Source organism: Neomonachus schauinslandi, chromosome 12, assembly GCF_002201575.2.
Source record: "Neomonachus schauinslandi chromosome 12, ASM220157v2, whole genome shotgun sequence".
NCBI classification, from domain to species: domain Eukaryota; kingdom Metazoa; phylum Chordata; class Mammalia; order Carnivora; family Phocidae; genus Neomonachus; species Neomonachus schauinslandi.
The window spans coordinates 20,366,737-20,393,681 of NC_058414.1; the positions used below are offsets into that span (position 1 = coordinate 20,366,737).

Sequence of the window (26,945 nt, forward strand, 5' to 3'; positions counted from 1 at the left end):
GACTTTCCTCTTCTGTCATTCTGGGCGGGAGGAGTGCTCACGTGTGTCTCCGTTCCCTCTGAAAGGCAGGTGCAGTTCACGAACTGTTCTTAAGAGAGCAGAGATTTACAGGGAACAAATCAATGAAATTAGAGAGGACTGAGGTTCAGTTCCTATGTCTCTGGGTATGTTGCTTTAAATCCATACTGCCCGTGACCTTTCACCTTTCCTGTGTTCTTTTGGGTAAGTCTTTAATATGTCCTCAACAAAGAAGTTACAGTTTTTAGATAGGGGTTTAGTTTTCATGCAGATCTTTTCCCCCCAAAGACAGTCGTTTAGAATGACTTTACTAGCTATATTTACCATAATGTAGCAGTGTGTAACAAAATGCTAAAAAAACTCTGATATCAGATATCAAAATCATAAGGTTCTCTCTACTGGCTGTTGCCCTTAAACAATAAACATCTGTTAGGACGAGGGTGACATTATCACCACATCGGGCCTCTCTCTTCTCAGTTCAGATTAGTTAACTAAATAAATATTTATAATATGCCAAGTTATGTATATCTAACAGATGTAACATGCTATAGTTCTATGCTTCATGGATACCAGCATCCAAGTTACTTCTATTATTATGATCTTTCTTATGTTGATTAAGTTCTAGCTTTCTTACTTAAAACAGCACATATCAGTAATTTTTTCCCAAGATCAGACCCCAGTTACCCAGGCTGAGATTGTATCAAACATTCCTCCCCCCTCCTTCCTTCCTTCCTCCCTCCCTCCCTTCCTTCCTTCCTTTCCTCCTTCCTTCTTTCCTTCCGATGGTGAATCTCAACCATTATTTGTTGATTTTACTAGATTAATTCTCAAAGGGTAACCTTGTTCTAGAGTTTTGAGGTGAACCTACTGTCACCATAGAGTATTAGCAACAAATTGCCTGTAGAGAAAAATTAACGTTAATGGTAGTTAATTTAAGAACTGGAGGGGATCTTTTGAAAGATAGTAATAAAATTAAGAGTTAATGTTATAAATTTGGGACCATAAGGATAGAATATTTGCCAGGAAATCCATGTACATTCCTACATTCCTGCTATGATGACTGGGGCTGTTGTGAATGATAGTAGTGGGTAGGGAGAGGCTTCTGGGTAGACATGCAATCCTTTAAAATCCAGGTTCTGCAGACAGTTCATAGAAGCCAGCAATAGTAAGAATTATTGGCTGAATGCAGTAGTGAAAAGAATAGAGGGTCAAGGGCTAAAAGACATACCATTGACTCACGGCTTTTCCACCGGTTAGCTGAATGGTCTTCAGTTTCAGGTCCCTGCTCTGTTATTCAGTTTCGTCATCAGGATGATCTTAATTACCTCTTGGTTCTAATGTTCCATTGTTTCATTTGACTGTAAAGTAGAGAGATAGGGAATGAACTACTCTGTGTACTTTCCAACAACCAAATGAGGTACCAAAAATAAAAATGAAAAATGTAAAATGAACTGCAATTAAGATGCAAATACCTAGTATGTGCTAAAATATTAAGGATACTATGTGCAACTGTTTAAGTAATATCACTTCAGAAATAGCTAATGGAGTGAGTCACCACATTTTTTAAAAACCAGCATCAATCAGTTCTGAATTTTGGCCATTAAGACCTCAAATATAAGGAAGTGACAGTTTCTTAAAAAGCAGAGCACATCTTTTTTAATGTGGGTTAAAATTTGGACATGCAGCCACGGTTTGTTGCAGACTATCATTTGAGCAATCTCATGAAGCACATAGTTACTTTGGCCTTCCCAAATATCAGGTTATTGATCTTTAGCATGAGATAGTTCTATCTGAACTATCTTTATAAATTATTTCCTTGGGTCTGGTTATTTTTGTTTAGGGTCATTCTTAATATAATATTATTATAATTATTATTAAAGTTATTCTTATATTTTTTTAATTCTGAAAGTTAACACTACACATGTTTATGGATGCAATTTGGTACCAAGAACTTAAAATTTTTGTTTTATACAGGAGGGGTTTGTGACCCTGGAGATTCTCATGAAAATGATATCACCCTGTATGCAAAGATTGAAGGAAGAAAAGAGCACATTACACTGGATACTCTTTCCTATTCCTCCTGTAAGGTATTGATGCCAGTCCATGTGCCAAATGGCCCCATCCCAGATCTCTGTAGACAGGCCAAGGTCAAAACCATGAAGACCCTGCTCGATGCAGAGAACACTCTCTTTTAGAAGCCCAGGAAGTTGCCAGATTTCTTTAAAAGTGACATGGACATTTTAATATTCTCTTTTTTTTTCCTGATACAAATGAAAAAGGCGGTTTTTATCAGGAAAAATGAACTACAGCCCATTAGAGACAGTAAGATGGAGCCCAGTACTCTGATATTCTTGTTCCCTATAAAGCCCCAAAAGTGGCTCTAATTATGGAACCTCACAGACTTGTTATCAGGCATAATGACTATTTATCAAGCATTTTAGGATTTCCTAGGTAGAAGACATTATAGAAGTATAGATTATTGCTACTTTTTTTTTTTTTTTTGCTAATTATAGCCACTGAAATTGACCTTTTTCCTTTGCCCTTTGGATTTAGTACATGTACTGGCTCTGGTTATTTGCAAACGTCTTCAGAATTATGTGTGATGCTTGTCATTAGGTGTAGAATTATTTTTTTCTAGTAGTAGATTTCTTTGTGCTGAGACTACACTCACACAATCATTATTAGTTATGCTGTTCTCCACATTGATGGCACCCTCGGAACTGTAAAGAGCTTGAACACAGCCAGCACCTAGCATTTCGGAAGACAGGAGATAAACATTGAGGCTAGAATAGGGGATGGCCAGAGAAAGTATCCAGCACACCCATCTGCTAGGGTCATTCGAGTTAGACCATTTGGGATTTCATGATGGACTAGTTTTCCACCTGTGACTAGCTAGGGTTACATCTGCTCTGGTCAGCTGCATGCCTCAGACGAAGTCAATTATGTAACTCATTGATGCTGGCTGTTACCGCTTAGCATCCTATTTTCAGAATACTAGTTTGGCAACCATTATTACCATACAAATTCACTTTTTTAAAAGAGGATCGATGATAAATTTTAACTGTGAAGTTGCCTTTGTCTTGTTCCAAGGTATATAAAATGGATACATATGCTCTGATAACTTTTAAAGAACTTACACTAATTAATCTTCAGGTAGAGAGGGCCTGATCAGTCACACACAGAGAGTTCCAGGTGCCTGCAAAGGAGGAATCCTGAGTGACTCAAACAAATACCCATGAAGACTGCATCAACTACATGAAATAACAGTGGAACACACAGGACTTTGCCCCGTGCTCATAAATGGCAATTATACACATAGTAACTGCAAGATTGAATCTAGGAGAATTCACACAGTCTCACATAGAGGGATGATGAGTGATTTTGGTTTCCTTTGTTTTGAAGGTTCCATCTTTAGTTTCTGTTGTCATCAATCCTGAGCTTCAGACGCCTGCTACCAGATTTTGTCTCAGGCAAAAGAACCATCAAGGTCAAAACAGGAACGTCTGGGCTGTCGATTTTTTCCACGTCTTACCTGTTCTCCCTTCTACGATGTCTCACATGATACAGTTTTCCATTAATCTGGGCTGTGGAACACATCAACCTGGTAACAGGTAGAAAGTCCTATTTTGTGAGTGTGTGAACTCACACGCTAATTAGAAATGAAAACGTGGGGCACCTGGCTGGCTCAGTTCGTGGAGCATGCGACTCTTATGAGTTCAAGCCCCATGTTGAGCGTAGAGATTACTTAAAAAATAACATATTAAAAAAAAAATGAACACGTGGACTTGGCTATTAAATCACAGCAACTTCTCAGTGGGTTTCCTGCTGAATTTCTAATGAAACATCCTTTAAAAAAATACACACTTCCCCTCCAAAGAGGAGCTCTTCAATTAATATGCAGATTATGATTGGATAATTTTAAGTAGAAATGAGTTCATTCTATGAGCTTGGTTTTAGGTATCAGAAGTGTTTGCGCATGCTGTGGCAGCCATCCATGCAGACAGATTGCCGAGAGAGAAGAAAAACAAATAACTGAGAAAAAAAGCTTGACCTCATGTTGGTTAGTGACCCCCTAATAATAGGCACGGAAATCAATTAGCACTTCAAGAGCTATGACTTCTCGGTTTCACTTCGCACAAGTGTTGCTGGTCCTTTCTAAGAATTTTGTGAGTCTCACCTTCACGGGATGAGGTGGCAGTGTGAGACATGGTAATTGCCTTGCCATCTATCAGATTGAAGCACGCCAATGCCCGTTCCCATTTGTTGGCTTTAAAAGATAGTCTGTTTCTCTCGCGGTAATTTAACCGTTTGCCCTTTGAAGGCTGGTCAGACTGCAGTGAAGGGGGAAACGATCGTTTTGGAAACAGCATCTTAAAATTTGTTACCCTAGTTCTGCAAATGTTTAAGATACTTAGCGAGGGCTGAGTCTCTTCATTTTCTAATCTTTGCACTTTTTTGTTGTGCTTGTCCTGGTGTTATCAGCGTCAGCTTGGAGTTTTCCACCAACCATGGGCGCTCCTGGTCCCTCCTCCACACTGAGTGTTTGCCTGAGATCTGTGCTGGACCCCACCTTCCCCACAGCACAATCTACTCCTCCGAAAACTACAGTGGGTGAGTACATTCTCTCTGAGAGATCGGGAGATTTGAATCCATGTTGTGACTCAAAATCCAGGAGTAAGCCTGAGACTCTACTTTTTCATAATAGGTAAGGAAGCTTTCAGGAGATGTAGGAAGGATCCCATTTTTTTAAAAAAAGACAAAAAGACAATAACTTCAGTAAATCTGATACAAGATCAGGATTTGTAGGGTCGCTCATTCTCTATGTACTTGGCTTTTATATTTTAGATACATAAATTTAAATTTTGTATAGTTGATTGCATGGTTATTGCCAAAAGGCTTCTTGCCAAAATACTTACTTAGGGAACGATACAGCATAGAGAGGTGGAAGAAAGTGAAGCTGTGGGTTCAAATCCTAGTTCTGCCATCTACTTGAGTAATGATATTTACTCTCTAACTTTCCCCTTCTTTCCACGTAAATTAAGGACAATGGTATACCCCTTTGAGGGCTGTTTAGAGAATTAAAGATGACTGTGCCAGATACCTTCCACCTTACAGAATAAGCACTGGACAAACTGGTAAAAATATCTCGAAGCATGGCAAAATTAAGTTAAGAATTATTTTCTTTCTTAGCCTCTCTTGAAATGTGCATAGGACTAGGGGAGAGCAAAAAATAGAAAGTAATAAATGCCAATCAGCCCCCATGTCGGCACAGATGCATATCATAGAATAATATCATAGGTCTGAGTATTGATGTAAAAATTCCTAAAAAGAATGTCTAAAAACAAAGTAAATATCACTTGCTATTAAGAACATACACAGTACTCTAGTGTGATACGGCTGTTTTTAGAAGTTCTTTGTTGGAAAACTATAAACAAACTCCACAGGTGAATTTAAAGAGTTTATTGCCAAACTTTAGTGCTGTCCCGAGCATTTAGAAACTAGAACGTCAAAGGCAAGTAAAAGAGGTTCAAAAGATGAGAATGTGGTGAAGCTGTTTTGTGCTAAATTTCTTGCAGGTGGAACCGAATAACGATTCCCCTTCCTAACGCAGCACTAACCAGGGACACCAGAATTCGCTGGAGACAAACGGGACCAATCCTTGGAAACATGTGGGCAATTGATAATGGTTAGTTTATGCCTGTCATAATCACATGCCATTGATGCAGAGTCTTCCTGTGCTTTTGTTCGTTGGTACAGACTTAATCACATTTCTAAGTCATGGTCTTGCGATTCATTAAACGCCCTTTCTTCCCTTTCTCCTTTGCATTCCGTTAGAAACCCAAGGATGCACAATCAGAAAAAAAAAAGCAGCAGTGTCAGCAATATTAGATGCCAGAATGTTTCAGCATACATAATGTAAAAATGCGTAAAGCCCTGAAACTCAAATTCACAGCTGATGACAGGGGATATCCTAACATTTTCTTTGAATGTTTTATACAAAATTAACATAAATACTTACCATACTGCATGTATTAAAATAAGACCCATTCTTCTCTTAGTAACTACTGCAACATCTGGAACGCTTATCTTTTAGATGCAGACACCACACATAAGGGAACATCATCTCTAGAATGAAACTTCTGAAGCAAAACTTCTACTTCCTTCTCAGAAAACAGTATAAGAGGAAAATTTAGATATACATAAAATATCCTATGTTATCTTTAATTTTTAAGTGAATTGTTGATCGTTTTTGCATGACTTTAAAGCCAGTATCACTTGTAACAAGTACACAGGAGAGAAGATATTTTAAGTTATTGGGGTACGTGACTGTAAATTTCTTATATTTGTTATTAATAGCCCACTCTAGTTTTTTAATAATTCTCATTACAGGCAGATTCATAGATTTCCTATTTTCAGAGTATATCAATTTGACTGAAGAGTTACACTACGAGGAATTAGAAAGGGAGGGGAGGGGGGACAAATGTCAATACTTAAGCAAATTTAGCATAGCCACCGACTTTGGTCAATTTTATGATGTAGGAAAAGCCTACATCATTGTTTCATGCTGACCTCCCATGTTTTAATAATGTTTTTGCTATTTTTAAAAAAGATTTTATTTATTTATTGGAGAGAGAGAGAGAGAGCATGAGCAAGGAGTAGGGGGAGGAGCAGAGCAGGAGAGAGAGGGACAAGCAGACTCCAAGCTGAGTGTGGAGCCTGACGGGGAGCTCAATCCCACAACCCCAAGATCATGACACCAGCCGAAATCAAGAGTCAGACACCCAACCAACTGAGCCAGCCACCCAGGCACCCCAATCTTTTTGCTATTTTTTAATCATCAAAAAATTGCTACACATTTAATGGAATACATTCTTGAAACTCAGGAATAACCTCAGGCAAGATAATTTACGGATAAGCCAATGTAAATTCTTTTTTTTTTTTTTAAGATTTTATTTATTTATTTGAGAGAGAGAGAATGAGAGAGAGCACATGAGAGGGGGGAAGGTCAGAGGGAGAAGCAGACTCCCTGCTGAGCAGGGAGCCCGATGCGGGACTCGATCCAGGGACTCCAGGATCATGACCTGAGCCGAAGGCAGTCGCTTAACCAACTGAGCCACCCAGGCGCCCAAGCCAATGTAAATTCTTTAAGCAGTTCAGAGAAGACCAGTAAGAGGCCCAGACTTCAAAGACCACATATGTCAATATAGTACATTTAACATAGTACATAGTACATAAACATAGTACATTTGCAAAACCATCTAAAGATTAATTTGGTAAAATGGACTTCCTCCATTGGTAGAACATTTTGCATAGCATTTGAGTTACAACACCTGTTAATTAGCTCTAGGGAATAAGTATGTGGCTCTGGATAGTAGGATATGAGTGACTTTTCCCCTGCTGTCATACTTTTTAGGGGTCCTATAATGAACTTATATTACTTTGATAATAATAAAAGAACTCAAAAAACCAATAATAAAGCAAATGAGGAAATTAAGAGTGCTATGAAGCACATGTAAGCCTATGAAAAGAATATCTAAATTTCCTAAAGAAGGCTACTACATGATCCCAAGTCAGAAGGTGTCCCACCATTATGTTTTGAGTAGAATGAGAAAAGGTAAGAATATATGGAATGAGCAGTGCAGATCAAATGCAAAACTTAGGGCAGAATTTTCTCAATTCTGTTGTCATCCTACATGTGAGGTTTTCACAAAAACAAGACCTGCTCTCTGGCTTCTTCATAAGGCAAAAAAAGGACACACACTTAGTCCTTCCCAAGAGAAATGTGTGCCAACTTGCCAAAGAACACTTCTGAAATCTCTCCCACTTCTCTATGGAATTCCAAACCATGTCAAGGAAAACAGAGAGAAAAAAACAGGTCAATATCCTACTTCTGTTAGGTATGTTTTTCCTGCTATTGTGTACAGGAAGTATTTTTGGAATTATCCTGAAGTTCTTAGCAAAATGGAAAATCCTAGAGCAAAGTATGTTTGTTATCACTTTTTAGTTTTTTCGACTTGATTAAATTAATAATAGTGATAAAAACGAATCTATCCTTTCCACACTCTTAGGAAAAACAGCCTATAAACTTACTCATGCTGTGAATCCCAATGACCCCATCATTAGCGGGGAGGGATGACAAGATGCTTAATTACAATATTTTCATTGACTTGGAAAATCTTGTTTTATTGTTGAAATTTTTTTTTTTACAATGGAAGCTTTTTGAACTATGACATAGGTACCTTCTAGGGAAGCCCTCCAGAGTGATCCCGCAAAATGCAATGAACCATTTACAGAACTTAGAATAAATCCTACTGCAGCCATAAAATCAAGTGTGTTGGGAAAACAATCCATAAGCTTTACCCCAGGCTAAAGAAGACTGAATGAAGCCTTTTCCTATTTCTCAGCACTGGTGCTGTCCAGTAGAGGCCAATAAGGCAGATGGAGCAAGAAGGATTCTTGATGCCAGTATCATGGTGATCATAACCATATGGTGCCAGGCAGCCTGCTAAGCATGAACATTTCATTTACTCTTTCCTCCAAGGATTATTATCCCACTTTAAAGAATAGGAGCACTGGATAAATCACTTATCCAGAGTTTTCCAGGTGAAGTGGGAATTTGAATCCAGGGTAATTTGACACCCAGAACCCATAACTTTAACCACTCAGCCTGCTATCTGATCTCTTCCTTAACCATCAGCTTCCTTCAGCAAGAGTTAGTTGTTCCTGGCTGCTTTGCATCACACTTGAATTAATTGGCTCCAGAGAACAAGTGTTTGTAGGAGCATTATCCACAGGGAAATTTATTTTAAAATGAAATAATTTGACATGATTATGAGACAGGAAAAAAATGATAATGGAATGCAAATTTGTTTGTGCCTAAAATTGAATATGTGAGGTCTTAGCCACCATTGCATCTCTAATTCCTCATTGGTTTTGTTCCATTTTTCACACTTTTCGGTGTGTTATTCATTGTACTGGTCGGTTATCAAGAGGCTTAATATCTTTAAATGTATTTGAGTCTGATGATCTGAGAACCTACCGTTCAACCATCAGGAACCCTTTTCTTGGCATTCCAAAGATTAGAATTGAGGTTTGTAATATCATTACCAGTCAAGCCCACCATTTAGGAAAAGATCTGCATTTCAGAGAAGACTTGATGCACAACAACAGATTTTTAACTCCCCATTTCAGGAAGGATGGGTTAATATTTAGAAAGATATGTAACAATCATCTGTAATGTGTTATAGATTTTAACCAGATAAGAATGGAAGTTACAGTTTTTAAGTTAAGTCTCCATTTCTTGATATATCAAATTGATCCTTTGCAAATTCTTTATTTCTACCTAAAAAAAAATTAAACTTTATAGAAAGTTCAAGTCAGAAGCACAATATTCTGCCTGAAATCATTTTAGCTGAAGAGACTCCATTAAGGAACCCAAATCGTATGTTCCTACCTATTTTTGCTATGGAACATTAAAATCTTGAAAGAATTAAGTTAAAATATTTCCAGCAGATTTGTAGCTAAGCACTTACCTTGTCACACAGCACTCTGTGTTACCCTGGCTTTCTCCGCACAACATGCACAGAATGGGCTAGATTTTATGAGTATTGCTTCACAAAATTGATTCACATGCTGATGTTGTTCTTGGTTTTTCCAGTTGGTTTTGCCATTTTTTTTACATGCTGTCTTTTGCCCTGCCTGCAGTTTATATTGGTCCATCGTGTCTCAAGTTCTGTTCTGGCCGAGGACAGTGTACTCGACATGGTTGCAAGTAAGCATTTTTTAAAATAATAATTATACTTCTTTTTTTTATATGTATTTTATATATTGAGGCCACAAGTCATTTTAACTTGTTTCCTTTTTAGGCTTTTTGAGGTCTTTCCAAGACCAAAGTAGGATTCTCCAAAGGGAATTTAAACATAATAGACAATTAAGTGTCTTTTGTAGGTGGAAGTTGATGAATAAATAACTTTTCTATGAAGCTAAATTGTGAACAAATTTAGCATACTTCGTGTAAATTTATGAACAAATTTGAATTCTTCATAGCTTGATGACTGCCTTTTCTTTGGTTACATTCTTTAATATGCTATTTTTCCATAAACTTGTTCTAGTGTTGTTGAGCCATATTTTAATTCCTAACATGCTTTGTAAATGAATTTTGCAAATCAATACTGACCCAAGACTAAAGGGAACTAGAATGAGCCAAATTTAGCGGATTTGATAAGAAAATTCATCTTTAAATATAATTTTGCAGTCTTGCTTTCTTTTTTTTTCTTTTTTTTAATTATGTTATGTTAATCACCATACATTACATCATTAGTTTTTGATAGTCTTGCTTACTTTCAAAAATCATTTGGGTCTTCAAGATGATATATAAATGTATATAATATACATGTATATTATAGGTATATAATAATGATGTTAAATACGAAGTTTGAAATTCTATATAAATAGTTAATATCTAGTCACCACTGAAGCACTGTGTTATGTTTATAACAAGAATGGATATTCATATATACTATGTCATTCCCACATTAATATTTAATATTTAATTATAAAGTATCCTGGAAATTCCTGAAACCACAATCTTTGTTATATAGATAAGTTTTCAACAACTGATCATCTAGTCTGTCTCTTCTTGTCCTCCAAACAAAAAGAGTAATAATTAATTAATGGAGAACTCATAGAAGAGATTTCTACCTGATCATTTGGAAATTATATGTATGAGGCAAGACACTTGTCAGCACTGACATTAGAGTGTCATGTTAACTTTTTAACTATATTGCAATGAATTTAATTAGCAAAGAAATCTCTCTGCACAATAGAAATGTTTTAGAAAGTATGAAAGAATTCAAAAGTTCGCTTTTCAATAAAACTACCAGCTCCCACCCCAAAACACTGACTCATTAGATCTGTGAAGCGTTATCTGGTGTTTTCCTCAAGTTGTTCTCTTAATCTGTCATCCCTAACCAGGCCATCCTCTCATTTAGTGCATTTCAAATAAAATTAACACGAGAATGCCAGACATCTGTGTAATTCCTGAAGTTGTCCTGAAAAGTTTTGAAAACAAATTATCTAAAAGGACAGCTGCTTTTATTAATGAAAATAGAAAGTGCTATTTCTAAAAGACCCCTCTATAATTAGAATAGTTATACTTCATACCTCGTTTTTTGTGTACAGTCTCCCTGTTAGCATTCAGTGCGTTTATTAAGACAGCCATCTGTGTCACTCATGATAGATGCAAACAGAAATCTGAATGGCAGTTTTATGCCTTTGGGCATTGTTCTTTTTTGACACTGTACATTATCTTGAATAATCATAGCCTTTTCCTCCTTCTCAGGTTTTTCAGAATATTTTCACCAGTTGGAACTTGAGGTTTTTTCCCCGATTTCTGACAATGTTTTTGTAATACTCATTGGTTTTGTTCATTTGTGGCTGTGCTAAATGTTTGGCTACTACATCCTTTTCCAGCAATATGTGACTTGTCAAGTATGAGCAAAGTGGCATAGAAAAGAAATTTATATTCAGTGCTATTTATTTCTTTTAAATGGATCCTCCAATTTAGGGGCCTTGCAGCTTTGTTTCTCTTCCCACTTTGCTCCCCTCATCACTACTGTTCCTTGCTACCAGGATTCTGCTTCTCCTGCTGCCTAACACTTTCTTGCCTGTGTATAATCCCCAGGCCTGGGTTTCTAAACAGACAACTCTTTATCCTAATAAGCCCATCCCTGTTAGAGGTACTAGTGAGAAGGACAGAAAGCGTTAGAAACCTTCCTACATGGGTGTCATCCACATAGCTTAACACTGGGGCCTTTTATCCTGACATACAAGGTGACCATAATGCCACATTTAAGGTTGGGGAGATGAACCAATAGGGGATATTTTTGGAGTCAGGAGAGCCTCATGCCATTCCTGGAATCTCCCAACTGGGTTACCCTACTGTTCCACTGCAAAACAAAGGCTGCAAATGTATTTTTAAATATATGAATGGAATCTTGATCAGCATTTTTTCCCAATTATATAACTTTTCATTAAAAGTATACTTCGAAAACCATTAAATGGGAACTGACTCCAATGTGAGTCATCTCTAAATGATCACTAATGTCTCCCAATCACTGGTCCTAAGAAGATACATTTAAAAGACACAAAAATGCATTTGCCCTGAAATGCATGCCTTGTTGGGGAACACTGATTCCAATTTGTGGCCATGGAAAACCACATTCAGTTTTCTAGTATCAAAATGTGTCCTCCTTAGCTAAGTTTTTATCCTTTTTGGAAACTACTTGGCTATTCACTAAGTCGGTGAGATAACATGTGAAAGAAGTATACTGTTTGAGGCTTATTTACATGCTCCATAAATACTGGTGTTCTTTCCCACTCCCATCCCTAATGCTGAACAACCTTCAGACTTCACGCTGCAGCAGTTCTCGGCATTTTAGGGTCCAACTTCCTTGATAATATGATAATGACTATAACTCTTCTCCCCCATAATATCCAATACACATACAATTTGACATTTGTTCATCCACTCCGTGGACCCTCTCTGTTAGGCCAGCATAGGTCCCAGTTTCAGCACTAGTGCTAAAGAAGTATTTTTCAGAATTATGTCATAATATCACTTCATTGGTACTTCATGGCTTTCTAAAATGCTTGTTTCAGATTTTAGGAGGTTTTGAATGCTTAGATGAGAACCCCTCACCCCACCCCAAAAAGACACAATTTAATTTTATAAAGGGTGACATTGTATAGATAGTGAAAAAGAAATAGTGCAGTAAAAAAAAAAAAGAAAAGAAAAAAAGAATCTAAAACTAATTCCTGATGAGTAAATGCCTTAAAATATAAGAAGTTTCTGATGTTCACCTATGGAGTTATCTTCAGTGAGTTTTCTAATATAAATACAGCAGGAGGCAAGTTGTTGTGTGGGGTTTGTTCTGTTTTGTTTTTCTTTTTCGTGAAGCACTACTAATTTGGGATTCCACTGTGAGCAGCACAGTTCGGCTAAGGACAAGGTGTTCACATTCCCTTTATAGTGTCAATCTAAGTTTGAAATAAAGATAGATTTATTTTCCAATCTTTTCCAAATATTTCAAATAATTTCTATCACAAACATAATGTGTATTTTTACATTTGTTCTTAGAGGAAATTTATTCCAGATGTCTCTGGAAGTATTTTATTGATGTTTCTTTTACAAATTTAATGAACATAATTGAAAATAAAAGTATATACATGATAATACACCTTTTACAAAGATTTTAAATTGGAAATGTGCACAATGTTAGATGCAGACAAATCGCTGACATTGGTTAAAGATGAGTGCTGAATTACTGTTTTAATCACAAGCTTTTTATAGCAAGGCTGTGCAAAGACTATATTTTTCTGGAGTATTTGTAGTCAATCACCCTTATCAAGTCTTCAGATTCATTGTTTTCCAAAGACTAATGAGCCTCGCTTACCATTCAATCAAATCCTGGCCCCTGGACTTCCTCCTCCCTGAATTAGATTCAGGAATCTCTGAAAGGACCAACAGCTTAAAGTTTTATTTTATGGTATCTCTTTCAGGTGTGACCCTGGATTTTCTGGCCCAGCTTGTGAGATGGCATCCCAGACATTCCCAATGTTTATTTCTGAAAGCTTTGGCAGTTCCAGGCTCTCCTCTTACCATAACTTTTACTCTATCCGTGGTGCTGAAGTCAGCTTTGGTTGTGGTGTCTTGGCCAGTGGTAAGGCCCTGGTTTTCAACAAAGATGGGAGGCGTCAGCTAATTACATCTTTCCTTGACAGCTCACAATCCAGGTGAGTTAAGGCAGGGTGGAATACATATCGAAACCAGATGCTAATGATTGAATTTAGATCTCTTTATTCTCCAGTTTTCTCCCTTTTTTGCTGATATGTACATCTTTCAATCTTTAACCGAGAGGGAGCTTACAGTTAGTTTATACAGGGTTAATTTGCCCTAGTTTTTAATAAATTAAAAGGCCTACTGATGACTTTAAGATACTTAATGACTGACTAGGTTTTTAAACATATGAAATGTTAGCATCAAAACTGTGTTCTTAAGCCAAGGGCTAGTTAATTATTTATGTAGTTTTATTTGACAGCTTGCAGAGACTGATTAGATTTACTCTACATCTTCTCTTCCCCCAGTGCCTAATAAATAATGCAGTAAAGGAATGATTGGCACCTTAAGTGTATGTACACAAGTACATAGTATACAAGTATGTATAAACATACACTTATATTTGTATGGATATATCTGCGTATAAACATGCATTGACCTCATCTTCTACACATATTCATACATCTCACAGTGAAATTACTTACATTTTATAAAAGGGAGATGAGTGGAAACATGCAGCTTTTGAGTAGTTCATTTAAATTTGTTTGGAATTCTTTAAAAGCCAAAATGAGCATTATAATTAAAAATGTTTATGCACACACTAATTACAGACAATTCATGTCTAGGTTTCTCCAGTTCACATTGAGGCTGGGGAGCAAGTCTGTTCTGAGCACATGCAGAGCCCCCGACCAGCCTGGTGAAGGAGTTTTGTTGCATTATTCGTATGATAATGGGATAACTTGGAAACTCTTGGAGCACTATTCATATCTCAACTATCATGAGCCCAGGTACGTTGGAAAGCATTTGGAAAAATGGTTAGAGTGATATCTCCTTCCTGGGGAAATCATCATTCAACTGGTATAAGATTCAAGATGTTTTTCCACTGAGAGATGATGAGGACAAAGATTGATGTGTCTTGCAATAAAAAAACTAGCAAGTCACATTCTTCTATTTCATTAGTCCTACTGATTTCTGATAATTTGAGGAAATTTATTCTCATATTTTGAAATGTATATCTAAGGGAAATATTTTGATGCCCAGGAAAGAAAAAAATAGTTAACACTGTTATCCTTATTCAACTCTACTGCAGCCTATTGTATATGATTTTGATATGGTACTAAATTATAACTGCTGTTAACAAGTAATTGTTATCAATATATTATAATATGTTATAATAAATTACATGGGATAATAATTCATAAAATCTGATAACCAGTATGTATTTAAAATTTGCATGTAATATGATTAAGTAAGGAGTATAGGTTTTTCTAGCAGGTATAGAGTCCCTGGCAAAAATGGAGTGTGAGGATTTACTTAAAGTCTTTCTTCAGGCCACTTCTGCTTTTCTTTAGCTTATCCATTTCATAACCTATAGTTGCGATTGTGAGATTTAAGTTTGGCTTCAAGCAGAGCCATCCTGTGATGTCATCAGAGTAGTAATCACCATTGTGGTACAATTTCAGAGATGTCCAGAGGGCCCTCGCCTCTTCTGGAACACTATTGACCTGCTCACTGAAAGTCTTTTAAAAGTTGCAGAAGAGGAGAATGAGAAAATTAAAATACCTTTAGAAGAGGTGATATTGTGGCTACATTCACAGTTAGTAAAGAACTACCACCATTTGCCTTTTTGGAAGTACATTTTGATCATGGGGAAATATGAAGGCGAGTGAGGGCTTTGGGCTCTGAGGTTTGCACTGGCACCAATGCAAAAAGACAGGGGCACTGATCATAGATTTTATATTCTTAAAAATGTTGCTGACAGCAGTCGCCACATTTAGGTGTTTGTAAGTAAATGAGAACTTTTATTTTCATAGAAAATAGAGTAGCATGTAACAGAGATAATAGTTAACAAATTATGAATTACAATTATTTACATTATAAAATTTTAAGAACACATCAAATGTGTTGAGTATATTCCCTATAAAGGTAAATGAAAGGCGAAGCTCAACTTTCTCACTCAGTAGACACACATGAATACCAAAGAAACATTTCATAGACTCTCCAGTAAATATTAAAAGAGAATTAAATGAGAATCAAGATGATAATAATAATGATGAGAACATGAAGAAAATATCACTGTCCTAAGTCAAGTTGGCCTAAAACATGATTTTTTCTAACAAGGATGGACAGCTCCAAAATTCAATAATCAATCTTTATCATGAAATTTAATTAATCTTTGTTGATATGAAAAATAATTACACATTTAATGTGCTATGGCAAAGGTGCATTTAATCTTGCCTGCCATTTGACAGCAACATTTTTCTTCTAAGCAGAATCAACGTGGCTTTTCAGCACTACGTATGTGCATTGCTTGAAAGATTAAGATCGAGTGGAGATATTTTTAAAAAGAGAACATGGTAGAGGTATTAAGAACACTTTTATTTTTCACGCATGTACCTCTCTCCATGAGACTCTTCCTCCATCTCCCTCTTTCTTGCAAATATTAATAAAAGGTGACATGGCAGAAGTAGAATTTGATATATTCTAGATTCTAAATTGCATTTTTTACGATAAATAACACAAACCATGTAAGTCCTTCATAGGAGAGTTAAATATATCTTGATGCCTTTAGCCATTTGCTGTATTTTCTTCAGTATAAACTGCTGCCTGTAATTGCTGTCAATTCCATATTGTCCCTTTAGGCCTTGGCTGTTCAAAAATGAGGTATGATCCATAAATTAGATATGCTAGTTAGCTAATCACTATTACTCCTAGCCAATTTCTAATAATTTGTTTGCCTGTGAGTCACTTAGTAAATAAAGGAACTCTATCTGTTGGCTATTTATAAAATGTAAAGCCTGTACATTTATCTAAGTTGATCTTTTAATTCACACTGACTAGAAGGTCAAGAACTAATTGGTATTTTTAATGTAAAACCTTATATCACTGCTGAAACTAAAATTATTCTACATTTTTCTTAATTATAGGGCTTGTTTCTTATTCTAAAATTATTATAAAGCCAATTTTTATTTTAGTTTTGCTTTAATTATGTGATGACAAGACGTGTCTGAGCTTAGTCTCTGCCCCAAAAGGAAGATTGATAACAGAAATGTTTGGATCAAATGGTTCCATAGCTATTCTGACCAGCCACTGCAGTATGCACAGAGTAGTGGAAGCAGACATTCCCACCCCACTCAGATATGAAGTAAATGTCAAGAGCACGGGCCCTACAACCATCCTGCCTAGACCCATCTCTGGGCATTGTCACCTGAAAGCTGCTTAACATTAGGGAGAATATTTGACCTTTCTGTGCCTCAGTATTCAAATTTCTGTTGGGGTATACGGACAATATGTACTTCATTTATGCAGCAAAAATTTGTTGAGTTTTTGTTGTATGCCAGATACTATTCTAGGTACTAAGACACAATAGTGAAAAACCAAAAAATGTCTCTGACTTTGCCATAAGGATATTATCCCAACTTCACTGATGAAGATGGCGAGCCACATAGAAGTCGAGTACCTTCCCTGCAGCTGCAAACTTATTACCTACTAGTTACTATTAACTACTAGCTAATAGAACTTATTAACTACTAGTTAATCAGTCAGAATGGGGACTTCAACCCAAGAGTCTGATTACAGACCCACAGTCTTAATGTCTCTGCCAAGGAAAATATTGGTCATTTCAATTACTATTACCACACACACACACGTGTGTGTGTGTGTGTGTGTGTATGTATATATATATATATATATATATATATATATATGCACTAGAATAAAGGAAAATAACCTTTGAAGTTGCCTGAGAAATTCTACTTTTCAGGTGTTATTTTTAAATTATCTTTATTTTCATCAGAGAGAATAGTAACTGCTTCTAAAATTATTAATATAAAGGAAAATTATAATTTTCCAGTAACATAATGGTCAAATTAAATTATTAAATTAATGCATAATGTTTTCATTATTGAGCCAGTTTAAATATAGTTTAATTATTTTATTTCTTTACATATTTGATACATTAATACAAATAAATATACTTATTTGATTAATAAATACTTAGAAATTAAAGTGAAAATTACTAAAATACTCAATTTAACTAAATTTTACTCTTCTAATATTTCACATTGGTAAAAAAATTAACAGATTTAAAGTATTTAAAATCATAAGTATTTAAAAGTAAAAACCATAAATGTTATTTTAATTCAAGCAGTGTTTTAAAATTTATATTTCTGTATTTGAATATTGATTTTTCATTATTTAAAAAGTGTGTTTTCTCACATTGCAAAAAATTCTACCAGTTTTTTACTGGTAGTTTGTATAATTAATAGTGATGAAAATCATGTTATTCTATCCCATATTTCCATGTACAAATTATTTAAAGGGAAAATCGATATCATTTTTAATAACTCTAAGTATATAAAAAATTACATTTCCAAAATGTGACTTGACATTTTTTATGCAATAACTAAGAATAAACGTAATACAAATATGAAAATCAATCTAATTTCTAATTAAATCCAGCCTTAGACATTGAAGTTTTTAAATAATTTCTTTTTTTTTTTTTTTAATAATTTGTTTCTAAGTTATCCAACTAGTCACCTGTCTTAGGGAGCTTTCCTTTGCTCGCTGGGAAAAAGACTCAGTCCCTTTAGTGTGTGTTTGCTGCGAACACCTCTTCTGGCATTTAAGTGTGCATTGATGGAGACAAATGTTCCATTTGGCATTTGCTTCATATCTCACCTTGTGTATGGATGTGAGCAGCATGGTACGGTGATTTATGGAGCTTTCAGGCAGATGTTGCAGTGGCAATTAATGTAGGTCTCCTGCTGCTGTGTGCAGTAATTGCTCCTGGAAATTAGATATTATTCTTAATTTTCTTCCCCATTTGTCACATACAGGTTTGTTGTCATAGCCACCATGACACAGCAAGTCACCTCATACACTGCCAAAATCATGGGAATTAGGAAGTGCCACAGTTCCAACCAGCCTCAAACTGTAATATGTGTAAAAAGGTGCCCACATCCTTTTTCAGACGAAGGGACAAATCCTGCCACTTTGACAACTGTGTTTTATTGAGTTAGCTTTCCTGAAAGCAGTCATATTTTTGGATGTGTTTAGAGGACTTGGAGTCAGACAAGAAATTGGAAATCTCAAAAGAACGTTTATAATAGTGGGAGAACTATTTTTTTAAATGCTGTACCACAGGAGAAAAATATTCTTTTGTGAATGTTTGTACTTTAAGATATCAAAGTAATCGGAACGTTTACTTTTATTTTTTTTCCTTTAGGATAATCTCTGTAGAGTTACCAGATGATGCAAGACAGTTTGGAATTCAGTTCAGATGGTGGCAACCATATCATTCTTCCCAGGGAGAAGACGTATGGGCCATTGATGAGATTATCATGACATCTGTCCTTTTCAACAGCATTAGCCTTGACTTTACCAATCTTGTGGAGGTCACTCAATCTCTGGGATTCTACCTTGGAAATGTTCAGCCATACTGTGGCCACGACTGGACACTTTGGTAAGAATCCCTCATCTCTCTTGTTGTTATAATTTGCATTGAGGATTGGAACACAAGAATGATCTTCTAGTCCATCCAGCACTTATTCATTTGCTGACAAATATTTACTGAATACGAACCATTTCAAAAGTCATTATTATGTCTACAAGTAAGATATCTTGGGAAGGAGGACTGAAAGCAAAATACTGATAGATTTAAATAAATATAACCCACTGTTACATATAAAAACCCTCTTCCAAAAGTGTTAATAACTAAAGTGACTAACACATAGTCCTTTAGTAGAGGCCCACCACGATCACGGTGAAATGTGAAATCACTCTAATGACTATTTTAATAATTTGTCATAACTAGTTCTCTTTTCATGCTGTCTTACATACAGTCCAGGAAGTTTTTTCATCCCTAACTGACTAAGATCTCCTTTTAAATCCATCTTATCAAGCAATATTGGACCACCAAACCATATAGTTAATGTTGTTGGGGTTTCAAGATTATGGAATATCCTAGTCAAGATACCTTTCCATCTTAGATTTATGGTCAAATGCAAGCTTTGTTATACATTACACAGTAAATAAATATAATAAACAGTAAATAAATAATTTAAGACCATGATTAGGACTTTAAGAACTTCAGTAGAATGATGTTCAGTGATTAACTGGCATCAAGAGGTGGCTACTTAAGGTAGGGAGAAGGAGGAGGCTATGTTCAGGGAGTTCAGTTGGTGGATATGATACATTCCACTGATTAGAATGTAGGAGAAAAAGGAAATTCCAGCCACATGAAGATCTGAAAGAAGAACATTCCAACCACAGGAAAATTTGCAGTGCAAAACTCCAGAAGTGAGACTGACTGTGGCGTAGTCAAGAACCAGGAAGCCCAGGGAGGGAGGGAGCAAATGTCAGGAATAGAAGCCAAGAACTGTGCAAAGGCCAGACCATGTAGGGCTTCTAGGCCCAGTGACTCTAGATTAAAACTCAGGTCTGCCTCATTCCAAAACCCACAGCCTTCACCAGTGTGCATACTGCCCCTCTCTCGGTTCCTCTAGGGCTTTAAACATGATTGAGGAATAATTTTCTAAGGGAGTTTTACTTTCTATGGAGTCATGGTCAGACCAATTTAATTTCTCCAGACAAATGTCACCGAAAGCTATTCACCGCAGTTGTCTCCAGAGAACATATCATAAATGACCCATCAGTGACCTTATCATAATTAGAGGTAAATTTTACACACCATTGCACAGAAAATTACCTTTGATGGGAATCGTACATGGACATCACATCTCACACACAGCAGGCTAACATTCTAGCGTCAAAATAACAGCTAATGGAATGGAAGTACAGCTGGTCACTTTTGCTGCAAGCACTGTTGAACTAGATAGAATGAGATTTCTATATGGGAAAGTGTGAAAGGTTATATTGTGTGTTTTTTATTTGATAGCCTCAGATGCTTGTTTTTATGAACATTCTTTCTTAGTCCTTGAGACTTCAAAAAAGACAAAGGGGTGAGGTGAAGTAAGAAGAAGCAAAGAAGCAAAATGAGATTTATTAGAATTATATGCTTCTGAAAATTTAAATTGACCTGAATTAACAGTAATTCAAATCAGTCATATACCATAAACCATATCCCCCGTGATTTGTGTAGTAGGTTTTTTCCCCAGCACTTTTAATGCAACAGTGAGTCATATCATGAATGCAAGTCCTGTATCATGTTTATTTTCATAAATAGTTAACATCTGCTCAAATAGACTCCAAAGTTGCTGAGCATTTTAATTTAACACTTGGGTTGAATGCATGATAACAGCAGTTTAATTTCTGTGCTTTGATCAAAACCCTAAGAACAATATCCTTTCACACGAGTCTGATGAATATTCTTAACCCACCACTGCTTTAATTGGTGGAGATACATTTACTTTGTGAAAATACAATCACAGTAATTATAGAAAACCATAAGAAAATATAAATAATTGTACAATCCCCATGGGCACCTTAAGCAGCCCCATGGGAGTTTTATTAACAACCACATGTGAGCAATCAGATTTGACTTTCTGATCTTCTCTGAAACGAAAAGGAGTTGTCTTGGTTATGAAACAACAGCGTATACTCTGGCAGTGATAATGAGACTAGAGAAATACATTAACTACTTCAATAAGGACATGAAAAATTCTCGCCGCTCATTAAAATGAAGCAACATGGAAGATCTCAAACTGTTCCATTTTCTTAGCCAATGAGTCAGAATAAAGCCCGTTTTAATGACACTGTTTTCTCTCTGCTGCTGTTGAGGAATATATTGTTCAAGTTCAACAAGAACTCACTTTGGCAATGTTTTTCAGAAACACTTGTTACAATATTGAAATTCAAGTGATGGTATTACCAACTATTTATCCTAACCTCCTAGTCCAAGATGAGTTGTTATTTTTTTTTATGTAAAACCTTTGGAGCATATTATTTTATTAAGTAAACATTCTTTGAACATGTTGAAGTATGTAGCCTCTGCCCTTCAATGACCTTGCTCCTCTCAAGGGAAATTTTGAAATGTATACATGTTCTCTACAAATGGCTGGTGTTAAATTAATTATTGTTGGCTTTTCCCAGCTGTGAGTTCATTTGGTTCTCGTTTTCTAACTCATGACTTTCCATGTGCATGGATTGTTGCTGCTGAGTGTTCTCCAGGGAGGACTTGGACAATTGCTTTTTCGTTAGAAGAATTAGAGTCAATATGCTATAAATCACTTTACAGTGTGTCATCATAGAGCACTTTTTTTCCACAGAGAAATGAATTGCTGTTAATTATTTGTAGGACTTTCCTTTCTTCCATGCACAGTATCTGATATCAGAACCGCTATCTGCTTTCTGTTCTAAAAATAGTCTTTAAAACTTCCTCCATATATTTTAAGATCACTAAGGGAATAATTTTAATTGAGGTTTGTTAAAGATTATCTGACTAATACTGTTAGTGATAATACCAAAGGACATTGACATCCGTCTATCTTATCTAATAGACTAGCAAGGTATACAGGTGATAAGGACATTGTTGTCATATATATAAAATTCTGGTTTCAAAATGTATACAGCTGTGAGGGATGGTTGTTATAGCATATTAGAATTGGCTTTTCGTTTTAGTAGCAGAGAGAAGGAGTTTTCCAGACAAGCAAAAGCTGAAGGAGTTCAGGGTGCCCATCTGGTTCAGTCAGTAGAGCATGCGACTCTTGATTTCAGAGTCATGAGTTCGAGCCCCATGTTAGGTGGGGAGCCTACTTTAAAAAAGAAAAGAAAAAGCTGAAGGAGTTCAACACTGCTAGGTGGACCTTACAAAAATGTTAAAGGAAGCTTTGACAGCTGAAACAAAAGGGCACTAACTAGTAACAGAAAAACATTTGAAAGTATAAACCTCACTGGCAAAGGTAGATATATGGTTAAATTCAGAATACTCCAATGTTGTAATGATGGTAACTAAATCACTTATAAACTTAGTGTGACGATTAAAAGACAAAAGTAGTAAAAATCACTATAATTACAATAATTTGTTAATGATACACAAGATAAAAAGATGTAAATTGTAACATCAAAAACAAAATGTGGGTAGAGGGAGTAAAAATATGGAGCTTTATAGTACGCATTCAAACTTATCAGCTTCAAATAGACTGTTACAAATATAAGATTTTATATAAGCCCATGGTGCCGACAAAGCAAAAATCTATAGTAAATACACAAAAGATAAAGAGAAAGGAATCTAAGCATACCACTACAGAAAATTACCAAATCACAAAGGAAAAGAGCAAGAGAAAAAACAAACAAATGAATTAAAAACAGCCAAAAAACAATTAACAAAATGGCAATAGTTAGCCCATATCTATCAATCATCACCTTAAATGTAAATGGACTAAATCCTCCAATCAAATGACATTGACTGGCTGAATGAATAAAAAAATAAGACCCAACTATATGCGGCCTACAAGAGACTCAGTTTAGCTTTAAGACCACATACAGACTGAAAATGAAAGGATGGAAAAGATATTCCATACAGATGGAAGCCAAAAGAAAGCAGGGTTAACTAAGCTTATATCAGACAAAATACACTTTAGGGGGAAAACCATAATAAGAGACAAAGAAGGTCATTATATAATGATAAAGGGGTCAATCCAACAAGTGGATATAACACTGGTAGATATGTATGTGCCCAGCATAGGAGGACCTAAGTATATAAAGCAAATATTAACAGACCTAAAGGAAGAAATAGACAACAATGCAATAATAATAGAGGACTTCAGTAACGCACTTTCAATAATGGATAGAGCATCCAGACAGAATATCAATAAGAAAACATTGAACTTCAAGGTCCCATTAGACTAGATGGACTTAACAGATATTTACAAAAGGACATTCCATCCCATGCAAAGAATACATATTCTTTTTTTTTTTTTATGATTTTTTTTTTTTTGAGAGAGAGCTCATGAGAGGGAGGAGGGTCAGAGGGAGAAGCAGACTCCCCGCCGAGCAGGGAGCCCGATGCAGGACTTGATCCAGGGATTCCAGGATCATGACCTGAGCTGAAGGCAGTCGCCCAACCAACTGAGCCACTCAGGCGCCCCCAAAGAATACATATTGTTATCAAGCACACACAAAATATTCTTCAGAATAGATCATAGGCTAGGACACAAAACAGGTCTTAAAATTTTTAAGAAGACTGAAATCATATCAAGCAACTCTTTCTACCACAATGGTATGACATTAGAAATCAATTACAAGGAGAAAATTAGAAAATTCATAAATGTGGAGATTAAACAATCAATGGGGTCAAGAAAATCAAAAGAAAAAGAAAAATATATCTGTGACAAATGAAAATGGAATTAGAGCATACCAAAATGTATGGGATGCAGCAAAAAGAAGTTTCATAACAATAAATGCCTACATTAAGAAACAAGAAAGATCTCAAGTAAACACCCTAACTTACACTTCAAAGAAGTAGATAAAAAGGAAAAACTAAGTCCAAAGTTAGAAGAATGAAGGAAATAACAAAGATCAGAGCAGAAATAAATGAAATAGAGATTAAAAAGTAGAAAAGTCAACCAATGGAAGTAAGAGTGGGTTTTTTCTAAAGATTTTCTTTCTTTATTAGAGCATGAGTGGGAGGAGGGGCAGAAGGAGAGGGACAAGCAGACTCCCCGCTGAGCAGGGAGCCCAATGCGGGGCTCAGTCTCAGGGTACAGGGATCATGACCTGAGCCGAAGGCAGACATTTAACTGACTGAGCCAGAGTTAACCGACTGAGCCACCCAGGCACCCCCTTAAGAGTGGTTTTTTGGAATAAACAAAATAGGCAAACCTTTAGCTAGACTCACCAAAAAAAAGGACTCAAACAAATAAAATCAGAAAGGAAAGAGGAGAAGTTACACCTGATACCACAGAAATACAAAGGATTGTAAGAGAACTATGAACAATTATACACCAACAAATATAGATAACCCAGAAGAAATGGATAAATTCCTGGAAACATACAACCTACCAAACTAAATCCTCAACACAATATTAGCAAACTGAATTCAACAATACATTAAAAGGATCGTACACCATGATTATGTGGGATTTATTCCAGGGATTCAAGGTTGGTTCCACATGTGCAAATCAATCAGTGTGATATACCACAAACAAAATTAAGGATAAAAATCATATGATCATCTCAATAGATACAGAAAAAGCATTTGGCAAAATTCAACAGGCATTTATGATAAAAACTCTCAACAAATTGGGTATATATGGAATATATCACAACATGATAAAGGTCATATATGAAAAGCCCACAGCTAATATCATACTTAATGGTGAGAAGCTGAAACTTTTCCTCTAATATCAGTAACCAGACAAGGATGCCCACCCCACTTTCATCAACCATAGTACTAGAAGTCCTAGTGGGAACAATTAAGCAAGAAAAAGAAATAAAACGCTCTAAATCAGAAAGGAAGAAGTAAAATTGTCTCTATTTACAGGTGACTTGATATATACAGAAAACTTTAAAGACTTCACCAATAAACTCTAAGAACTGGTAAACAAATTCAGTAACAATGCAGGATACAAAATCAATATAGAAAAAAACCCCAAATGAACTACAGAAATGAACTAACAATGAACTACCAGAAAAAGAAGTTAAGAAAACGATCCCACTGACAATTACGTCAAAAGAATAAAATACATAGGAACAAATTTAACCAAGGAGGTGAAAGACCTATACATTGAAATCAGTAAGACAATGATGAAATAAATTATAGAAGACACAAACAAAGGGTTGCCTGGGTGGCTCAGTCGGTTAAGCGTCTACCTTCAGCTCAGGTCATGATCTCAAGGGTCCTGGGATCGAGCCCTATGTAGGGCTCCCTGCTCAGTGGGGAGCCTACTTCTCCCTCTCCTCCCTGCTTGTGCTCTCTCTCTCAAATAAATAAATAAAACCTTTTAAAAAAAGACACAAACAAATACAAAGATACTCTATGTTCATGGATTAGAAGGATTAATGTTTAAATGCCCATTTAGTTGCTATTCAAAGCAATCTACAGATTTAATGCAATCCCAATTGAAATTCCAAAGGCATTTTTCACAGAAATAGAACAAACAATCCTAAAATTTTTATGGAACCACAAAAGACCCCAAAAGCTATCTGAGCAATATAGCCAAAGCACTCATGAGAAGGAAGAACAAAGCTGGAAGCATTACATTTCCTGGTTTCAAACTACCTTACAAATGTATAGTAATCAAAACAGTATGGTATTAGCATGAAAACAGACACATAGATCTACAAAGAACAGAATAGAGAGCTTAGAAATAAACCCACACAGATATGGTCAATTCATTTTTGACAAAAGAGCCAAGAATGTACAATGAGGAATGGACAGTTCCTTCAGTAAATGGTATTTGGAAAACTGGACAGCTACATGCAAAAGAATGAACTGGACCACTATCTTATGCCATACGGAACGATGTATTCAAAATATGAATCAAAAACTTGAACATAAGAGCTGAAACCATAAAACTCCTAGAAGAAAATATAGATGGTAAACATCTTGACAGATCTTGGCAGTGATTTTTTTGGTATATAATACCAATCAGAGGTAACAAAAGCAAAAATCAACAAGTCGGACTACATTAAACTAAAAGGTTTCTTCAAAGTAAAGAAAACCATTAAGAAAATGGAAAGGCAATCTATGAAATGCAGGAAAATAATTGCAAATCATATATCCCATAGGGAGTTAACATCCAAAATGAATAAAGAACACATACCACTCAATGGCAAAAACAAACAAACAAACAAACACATAATCTGGTTAAAAATAGGCAGAGGATGTAAGTAGATACTTTTCCAACGAATATATGCAAATGGTCAACAGGTATGAAAGGGTGCACAACATTACTAATCATCAGAGAAATGCAAATGCAAACTACAATGAGCTATTACCCCACACCTGTTAGAATGGCTGTTATCAAAAAAGACAAAAAATAACAAGTATTGGTGAGGATGTGGAGAAATGGGAACCCTCGTGCACTGTTGGTGGGAATGTAAATTGGCACAGCCACTATGAAAAACAGTATGGAGGTTCTTCAAAAAATTAAAAATAGAACTACCATATGATCCAGTAATTCCACTC

At 35.9% G+C, this 26,945-nt stretch overlaps 1 protein-coding gene across 2 annotated transcripts in view; it reads left to right on the forward strand.

Annotated features, from left to right (window-relative positions):
* RELN (reelin) overlaps positions 1–26,945 on the forward strand; it is a 516,612-nt gene that overhangs the window by 348,406 nt on the left and 141,261 nt on the right. For both annotated transcript variants that reach the window (XM_021682887.1, XM_021682888.1), the window contains exons 13-20: positions 1,993–2,105; positions 3,421–3,629; positions 4,501–4,629; positions 5,595–5,704; positions 9,724–9,790; positions 13,579–13,812; positions 14,482–14,643; positions 19,083–19,319. In XM_021682887.1, coding sequence (XP_021538562.1) covers positions 1,993–2,105; positions 3,421–3,629; positions 4,501–4,629; positions 5,595–5,704; positions 9,724–9,790; positions 13,579–13,812; positions 14,482–14,643; positions 19,083–19,319 — 1,261 coding nt within the window. The remainder of the gene's footprint in view (positions 1–1,992; positions 2,106–3,420; positions 3,630–4,500; positions 4,630–5,594; positions 5,705–9,723; positions 9,791–13,578; positions 13,813–14,481; positions 14,644–19,082; positions 19,320–26,945) is intronic.